General features: G+C 52.2%; 1 protein-coding gene across 4 annotated transcripts in view; it reads left to right on the forward strand.

Moving 5' to 3' along the window:
* The window catches only part of ift122 (intraflagellar transport 122 homolog (Chlamydomonas)), a 65,624-nt gene that overhangs the window by 21,351 nt on the left and 34,839 nt on the right, over positions 1–9,434 (forward strand). For all 4 annotated transcript variants that reach the window (XR_013800545.1, XM_079638149.1, XM_079638150.1 and 1 more), the window contains exons 12-16: positions 1,126–1,263; positions 1,620–1,784; positions 4,563–4,760; positions 5,965–6,105; positions 6,188–6,241. Coding sequence is in view for 3 of the 4 variants with exons in the window: in XM_079638149.1 (XP_079494275.1) it covers positions 1,126–1,263; positions 1,620–1,784; positions 4,563–4,760; positions 5,965–6,105; positions 6,188–6,241 (696 nt within the window). In the remaining variant the exon portion in view is untranslated. The remainder of the gene's footprint in view (positions 1–1,125; positions 1,264–1,619; positions 1,785–4,562; positions 4,761–5,964; positions 6,106–6,187; positions 6,242–9,434) is intronic.

Below are 9,434 nucleotides of genomic sequence, written 5' to 3' on the forward strand. Positions count from 1 at the left end.
CTCATTACGCTGCCACACTGACCAGTGTCTGTCCTGGTGTGAAGCACACTGGAGACGAGAGGACTGGTGAACCCCTTGTAGAGGGCAGATCCAGGCTGTGATAATGCACACCGGCACATGTGGCGTCATGTGACACCAGTCGAGATTAGGCTAGTTTCCAGGCTTCAGACGCGGGCCAGGCCGTCACCTCCGTCTGCTGTGTCCTTCTGGACAGTTCTGTAATGTGTTGTGTTTGACGTTGACAAGCTATTTTGAGTTCTTGTTTTGTCTACTTATTTTGCTCTCACAACAAGCCTCGTGAGCAAAAACACATTCAGACATGACAATTTTTCAATAAAAATTTAAAATAATTCAGATAAACTGTTCTATTACAGGCCGGATTGTGAGCGAACACACACACGTGTGTATGATCTCATATGAAAGAAGCGCGGTCACGCAGCATTATCAGAGCTGATCAAACACTCCACTGTACTGACACTGGGACTCTGTGACCCGCGCTCTCGTGACATGAAGCAGCCTGTTCAACACACACACACACACACACACACACACAGACACAGACACACACACACACACAGACACGCACGCACGCATGCACACACACACACAGACACGCACGCTCACACACACACACAGACACGCACACACACACACAGACACGCATACACATACACACACACACACACACACACACACACACACACTCACACACAGACACACACACACACACACACACACACACACACACACACACACACACACACGCATGAACACACACACACACACACACACACGTACACACACACACACACACACGCATGAACACACACACACACACACACACACACGTACACACAGACACACACACTTACACACACACACACACACGCATGAACACACACACACGCATGCACACACACACACACACTCAATCACGCACACACACGTTCATCACGGTAACCATGAACATGTTGAGTGTTTGCCTGTCTTCTTTCTCAGCACTGTATAATATATACCTTTGTTTTATTGCTTCTTTTTGTTATTTTTTTTTGCTTTAACTTTGACTAGCGTGCGTGTGTGTGTGTGTGTGTGTGTGTGTTTGTGTGTGTGTGTGTGTGTGTGCAGGAGAAGCGGCTGCAGTGCTTGTCCTTCACGGCTGTAAAGGAGAAGGAGTGGCTGATGGAGTCTCTGATCCGCTACATTAAAGTGATCGGTGGGCCGGCGGGTCGAGAGGGGCTGCTGGTGGGCCTGAAGAACGGAGCCGTATGTCGTGTTCACTCGCACTCACCCTCGCACTTCCTGTATACACCCTGAAGAGTCCAGCGGGTTGAAGAACTCTAGGGTTCTGGACTCTTCCTGCCAATAGGGTCTTAAATTATCACATTGAACATTTTTTTCGTTTTTTATTTGTAATAAATTTGCAAAGATTTCAAACAAACTTCTTTCACGTTGTGATTATTGTTTTGTAGAATCTTGAGGAAAATAATGCATTTAATCCATTTTGGAATACGGCTTTAACACAACAAAATGTGGAAAAAGTGAAGCGATGTGAATACTTTCTGGATGCACTGTATAGAAGCTTTTCTTCAAAGTGTGTGTGTGTGTGTGTGTGTGTGCAGATCCTGCAGATCTTCGTGGATAACCCGTTCTCCATCACGCTGCTGAAGCAGAACACATCTGTGCGCTGTCTGGACATGAGCTCGTCTCGCAGCAAACTGGCCGTGGTGGACGAGCACAACACATGCCTGGTGTACGACATACACACCAGAGAGCTGCTGTTCCAGGTCACCATCACACGCACACACACACTCACACACACACACACACACACACACACTTCTTAGCTGTCCATCGTTTCCGATGATGACGCTTGCTTCAGGATTAGGGAGGGGATCAACGACATTGCCGTTGGTGCCACTTCTCGTGGGCGTTGAGGCCGATCCTTGAGCCGCACACTCGTCCATAGGTGGAGCAGGGGAAACCAAAGGACAGAGGAGCCCCAGCTCTCTCACACACACACACACACACACACACACACACACACACACACACACACACACACACACACACACACACTCGTCCACAGGTGGAGCAGGGGAAACCAAAGGACAGAGGAGCCCCAGCTCTCTCACACACACACACACACACACACACACACACACACACACACACACACACACACACACACACACACACACACACACACACACTCGTCCACAGGTGGAGCAGGGGAAACCAAAGGACAGAGGAGCCCCAGCTGCCCTCTGGTATCTTTGTCTGCGTCTCTCGGCTCTCCGCTGTTGGTCTTTGCCGTGGATTTGTGAAACTACTCGGGCACAGGTAACCTGCCAGGCTGATCTGTCCTGTGCCTGAGCTTCAAGCTGCATGGGATTGATGTTGGAATGCTTTAAAAGTCCCTTGGTGTAGTCCTTATAGCGCTTCTTTTGTCCACCAGCTGCTCGTTTGGCGCCTTGTAGTTGGCCATAGAGGACTTGGCGAGGCAAGCGGTGGTCCGGCATACGGATGGTGTGCCCTATACATCGTAGATGTTTCTTAGCCACAGCGGCTTCCATGCAGATACAATTGGTGCTCTGTAGGATTTCCGCATGTTGGACTCGGTCCATCCAGGAGAGGCCGAGGATCTTCTGGAGGCAGCGGATGTGGAAGGATTGCAAGAGCCGAATATGTCGGCTGTATGGAGTCCATGTTTCGGCCCCATAAAGCAGGGTGGAGACACACACAGCATTATAAACAGCAACCTTGGTGCTGACCCTCAGATTTCGGTTTTCAAAAACCCTACTACGAAGGCGACCGAATGATGAAGAGGCTTTTTTGATACGGGTGTGTATTTCCATATCAAGGGAGCAGCAAGAGGACAGAGTTGAACCAAGGTAGGTGAACTGATCTACATTTTTGAGTGGAATGCCGCTTATATGAAAGCTGGGGGGTGAGGAGGTTTGAGAGAAGATTTGGGAAATAACTTCAGATTTTTTAATGTTAACCTGAAGACCAAAGAATTGGTAGAGACTGGTTATTGTGTTGAGGGCGTGCTGCATGGATTCTGGACTATGTGCTAGAATCGCACAGTCATCAGCATATTGTAGTTCAGCTATGCAGCAGGATTTGGTCTTTGTGTAAGCCTGCAACCTCCGGATGTTAAAGAGGCTTCCATCAAGGCGGTACTCAAGAAGAACACCATCCTTGTGTCCTAAAGCCCAATGAAAAAGGTGAGTGACAGCAGAGAGAAGGAGGTTAAAAAGGACTGGAGCCAAGACACAGCCCTGCTTCACCCCAACATTTACATTAAAGAACTCTGACTGAAGTTCTCCTGTGGTGACTCTGGCTTGCATCCCATTGTGCAGCTGCTGTAGAATGGTGAGGAACTTGGGTGGCACCCCAAGTTTGGAAAGTTGTTTCCAGAGCATCTCACGGTTGATAGTGTCTAATGCATTACTGAGGTCAATGAAGGCTATGTAGAGGTCTGTGCGCTGCTCTCTGCTTTTTCTAGCAACTGCCTTAAGACATAAATCATGTCGGTGGTGGATCTAGTCTTCCGGAAGCCACATTACGTTTCCGGGAGTGCAGCTTCTGAGATGTACTTAACTAGCCTATTGAGCATGATTTTTGCCAGAACTTTCCCTGCGATGGAGAGGAGGGAGATTCCACGGCTGTTGCCACACACAGCTCTGTCCCCTTTTTGTTTATAGATGACCACAATATCGGCATCCTTCCAGTCTTGTGGAAGGGTCTCACATTCCCAGATATGACAGATGAGGAGGTGCAGGCGGCGTGTAAGGAGGTACCTTACTGTTGAGGTGTGTGACTAGTGATAGGTCGGGGATGTTATCCAGGATAGAAATGTCAACAGGGTTATTGAGGTTGAGGAGAGTCTCAAAGTGGTTTGCCCAGCGGGTGAGGATCTCATGGCGGTCCGTGAGGAGAGTCGAGCCATCAGCTGAACGAACTGGAGCAATCGCTCTCTTCCTGGGGCCGTAGAGAGTTTTGATGGCATCATAGAAGCCCTGTGAGTTGTTGCAGTCTGCCATGCGCTGTATCTCTTCTGCCTTCTTCACCCACCAAGTGTCTTCCATGATCCGGAGGACACGCTGGGTTTCAGATCTCGCTGCATTAAAGGTGGCTTTCAAGGTAGGAGATCCAGGGCAGGACAGGAGAGCTTTATGGGCATCATATTTTATTTTAAGGAGTGTCTGTATCTCAGCCGAATTGCTGTCAAACCAGTCCTGATGATGTTTCCTCGACTGGCCCAATGACTCTGAGGCTGCACTATGGATGGCTTGGCGCAGCGTTGGCCAGTCGGCTGATTCCTCCGGGATCTTTTTGAGGTTATCAGCGAGGAGCTGTCGAAGGAGGTCTCGTGAGGTGGGGCTACTGAGTGCTGAGCAGTTGATTCTTTGTTTTGGAGCTGTCCTCTGACCACAGGGTCTAATAATCATGACACACACACACACACACACACACACACACACACACACACACACACACACACACTCTACCTTCCGTCTGATCCGGCCTGTCAGCTGACTGTGTGTGTGTGTGTGCAGGAGCCCAATGCCAACAGTGTGGCGTGGAACACCCAGTGTGAGGACATGCTGTGCTTCTCTGGCAGTGGGTATCTGAACATCAAGGCCAGCAGTTTCCCGGTGCACCAGCAGAAGCTGCAGGGCTTCGTCGTGGGCTACAACGGCTCCAAGATCTTCTGCCTACACGTGTACTCCATGGCTGCGGTCGAGGTGCCTCAGGTGCGGCACACAGGAAGTGATGTCAGACACACACATGTTGGGGTCACAGGCACTCGGGATGAGAAACCACATTCAGATTTAAATATTTCCAAAGTTCCATTTGTAAAGATTATTTTACACCTCCGGATTTCACATAACCGTATGCAACCGTAACCATAACCGTAACTATAACCATAACCATAACCATAATATAACCGTAACCGCAACATAACGGTAACCATAACCATAATGGTAACCATAACCGTAACGGTAACCATAACCGTAACGGTAACCGCAACCGTAACCAAAACCATAACCATAACATAACCGTAACCATAACCGTAACGGTAATCGTAACCATAACCGTAATCGTAACCATAACCATAACCGTAACGGTAACCATAACATAACCGTAACGGTAACCGCAACCGTAACCATAACCGTAACGGTAACCATAACCATAACATAACCGTAACGGTAACCGCAACCATAACCATAACCATAACCATAACCATAACATAACCGTAACGGTAACCATAACCATAACATAACCGTAACGGCAACGGTAACCGCAACCGTAACCATAACCATAAACCATAACCATAACCATAACATAACCGTAAAAATAACCCTAACCCTCATCCTTCCCTCGCACTTTGCAACACATCTTTCCCTCGCGGATGAAAATGACCTGAAGCCTTTTTTTTATTGCAATTTTTTTTCAAATAAATAGTAATTTAGAAGCACATTCCTCACATTCTTTCAACTTCCGTCCTCCGGATGAGGCGTCAAACTACAATCATTTTTCGTAAAGTTTTTTTATAGCATTTTTATTTTGAATGTTGAGCATTTTGTGGTTTTTCTATGTGTACTGAAGCTTTCCTCGCATTCCAGTCATTCCTGAGGGGGTCAAATTGACCCGTGAGTGTATTCGTGGTTCAAGTGCGACAAAAGTCCTGGGGTCTTGGACCCTCCGATGATCACTCAACTTTTCAAAGGAAAAACAAGATTATTTTTCTGACCCTGCTGACAGATACTTGTTCTTGTTTTAAGCACAAACACGCTTGATTTTGATACATTTTTCAGAAAACGACTTTCTCCAGTAAATGTATCTTGATTTTAGAATGTTTAGATTTTTTTGCTGGAAACCAAATATGTAAACTTCTAGTTTCTGTGAATAAATAATCCTCTTGTAAACCTGTTGAGTTTGTGCTGGTCTGTGCAGTCGGCCCCGATGTACCAGTACCTGGAGCGCCGCATGTTCCAGGAGGCCTATCAGATCGCCTGTCTGGGAGTGACCGACAGCGACTGGAGGGATCTGGCCACCGAGGCTCTCGAGGGACTCGACTTCCACACCGCTAAGAGAGTGAGCCTCAGCCAGCGCTACACTCGGCCCTGAGCTCATGAGAACCATCCGCTGATCTCTGCTGTTCTGTGTCTCTCACCAGGCGTTCATCAGGGTTCGAGATCTGCGCTATCTGGAGCTCATCAGCAGCATCGAAGTAAGACCCGTCATCTCATCCTTTCTCTAGTGACTCATTCTTAAAGTAGAAGTCAGTTTCTGCTCAATAATGATTAACATTTTTAGAAAAAATAGTTGTAAAGGATAGATTTGTACTTTTCAAAAACATTTAGGAATCCGTATTTATACAGATATGAGACTCCTGTAAAGAGCAAAATGGCCTTAGACAGTAAGTGCAGCCCAATTCACTCTAAAACAAATAGTGCACTTTAAATATCCGCATCATGCTCTTAATGATCAGAGTGTGGGACTCTTCATGCACTCACAGCTTTACTCGTGTAGATGAAGGGGGCGGAGCTATCAGATCACATGACAAAACACACTGACACATGCTGCATTATATTACAATCATGACAACTCTCTGAATAGTTTTAGCATGTTATTGAATATGGCAATGCTAATAGATAGACATCAGTCTGGTGGAGCTGGGGAGGTGGAGGGGTCAGAGGACAGATCTGGGCAGGTGGAGCTGGGGAGATGGAGGGGTCAGAGGACAGATCTGGGCAGGTGGAGCTGGGGAGGTGGAGGGGTCAGAGGACAGATCTGGGCAGGTAGAGCTGGGGAGGTGGAGGGGTCAGAGGACAGATCTGGGCAGGTGGAGCTGGGGAGGTGGAGGAGTCAGAGGACAGATCTGGGCAGGTGGAGCTGGGGAGGTGGAGGGGTCAGAGGACAGATCTGGGCAGGTGGAGCTGGGGAGGTGGAGGGGTCAGAGGACAGAACTGGGCAGGTGGAGCTGTGGAGGTGGAGGGGTCAGAGGACATATCTGGGTAGGTGGAGCTGGGGAGGTGGAGGGGTCAGAGGACAGATCTGGGCAGGTGGAGCTGGGGAGGTGGAGAGGTCAGAGGACAGATCTGGGCAGGTGGAGCTGGGGAGGTGGAGGGGTCAGAGGACAGATCTGCACAGGTGGAGCTGGGGAGGTGGAGGGGTCAGAGGACAGATCTGGGCAGGTGGAGCTGGGGAGGTGGAGGGGTCAGAGGACAGAACTGGGCAGGTGGAGCTGTGGAGGTGGAGGGGTCAGAGGACATATCTGGGTAGGTGGAGCTGGGGAGGTGGAGGGGTCAGAGGACATATCTGGGCAGGTGGAGCTGGGGAGGTGGAGGGGTCAGAGGACAGATCTGGGCAGGTGGAGCTGGGGAGGTGGAGGGGTCAGAGGACAGATATGGGCAGGTGGAGCTGGGGAGGTGAAGGGGTCAGAGGACAGATCTGGGCAGGTGGAGCTGGGGAGGTGGAGGGGTCAGAGGACAGATCTGGGCAGGTGGAGCTGGGGAGGTGGAGGGGTCAGAGGACAGAACTGGGCAGGTGGAGCTGTGGAGGTGGAGGGGTCAGAGGACATATCTGGGTAGGTGGAGCTGGGGAGGTGGAGGGGTCAGAGGACAGATCTGGGCAGGTGGAGCTGGGGAGGTGGAGGGGTCAGAGGACAGATCTGGGCAGGTGGAGCTGGGGAGGTGGAGGGGTCAGAGGACAGATCTGCACAGGTGGAGCTGGGGAGGTGGAGGGGTCAGAGTACAGATCTGGGCAGGTGGAGCTGGGGAGGTGGAGGGGTCAGAGGACAGAACTGGGCAGGTGGAGCTGGGGAGGTGGAGGGGTCAGAGGACAGAACTGGGCAGGTGGAGCTGTGGAGGTGGAGGGGTCAGAGGACATATCTGGGGAGGTGGAGGGGTCAGAGGACAGATCTGGGCAGGTGGAGCTGGGGAGGTGGAGGGGTCAGAGGACAGATCTGGGCAGGTGGAGCTGGGGAGGTGGAGGGGTCAGAGGACAGATCTGCACAGGTGGAGCTGGGGAGGTGGAGGGGTCAGAGGACAGATCTGGGCAGGTGGAGCTGGGGAGGTGGAGGGGTCAGAGGACAGATCTGGACAGGTGGAGCTGGGGAGGTGGAGGGGTCAGAGGATAGATCTGGGCAGGTGGAGCTGTGGAGGTGGAGGGGTCAGAGGATAGATCTGGGCAGGTGGAGCTGGGGAGGTGGAGGGGTCAGAGGACAGATATGGGCAGGTGGAGCTGGGGAGGTGGAGGGGTCAGAGGACAGATATGGGCAGGTGGAGCTGGGGAGGTGGAGGGGTCAGAGGATAGATCTGGGCAGGTGGAGCTGTGGAGGTGGAGGGGTCAGAGGATAGATCTGGGCAGGTGGAGCTGGGGAGGTGGAGGGGTCAGAGGACAGATATGGGCAGGTGAAGCTGGGGAGGTGGAGGGGTCAGAGGACAGATATTGGCAGGTGGAGCTGGGGAGGTGGAGGGGTCAGAGGACAGATCTGGGCAGGTGTAGCTGGGGAGGTGGAGGGGTCAGAGGACAGATCTGGGCAGGTGGAGCTGGGGAGGTGGAGGGGTCAGAGGATAGATCTGGGCAGGTGGAGCTGGGGAGGTGGAGGGGTCAGAGGACAGAACTGGGCAGGTGGAGCTGTGGAGGTGGAGGGGTCAGAGGACATATCTGGGCAGGTGGAGCTGGGGAGGTGGAGGGGTCAGAGGACAGATCTGGGCAGGTGGAGCTGGGGAGGTGGAGGGGTCAGAGGATAGATCTGGGCAGGTGGAGCTGGGGAGGTGGAGGGGTCAGAGGACAGATCTGGGCAGGTGGAGCTGGGGAGGTGGAGGGGTCAGAGGATAGATCTGGGCAGGTGGAGCTGTGGAGGTGGAGGGGTCAGAGGACATATCTGGGCAGGTGGAGCTGGGGAGGTGGAGGGGTCAGAGGACAGATCTGGGCAGGTGGAGGGGTCAGAGGACAGATCTGGGCAGGTGGAGCTGGGGAGGTGGAGGGGTCAGAGGACAGATCTGGGCAGGTGGAGCTGGGGAGGTGGAGGGGTCAGAGGACAGATCTGGGCAGGTGGAGCTGGGGAGGTGGAGGGGTCAGAGGACAGATCTGGGCAGGTGGAGCTGGGCAGGTGGAGGGGTCAGAGGACAGAACTGGGCAGGTGGAGCTGGGGAGGTGGAGGGGTCAGAGGACAGATCTGGGCAGGTGGAGCTGGGGAGGTGGAGGGGTCAGAGGACAGATCTGGGTAGGTGGAGCTGGGGAGGTGGAGGGGTCAGAGGACATATCTGGGTAGGTGGAGCTGGGGAGGTGGAGGGGTCAGATGACAGAACTGGGCAGGTGGAGCTGGGCAGGTGGAGGGGTCAGAGGACAGAACTGGGCAGGTGGAGCTGGGCAGGTGGAGGGGTCAGAGGACATAACTGGGCAGGTGGAGCTGG

This window comes from Phoxinus phoxinus (assembly GCF_949152265.1).
Source record: "Phoxinus phoxinus genome assembly, chromosome: 15".
In the NCBI taxonomy this organism is placed as follows: domain Eukaryota; kingdom Metazoa; phylum Chordata; class Actinopteri; order Cypriniformes; family Leuciscidae; genus Phoxinus; species Phoxinus phoxinus.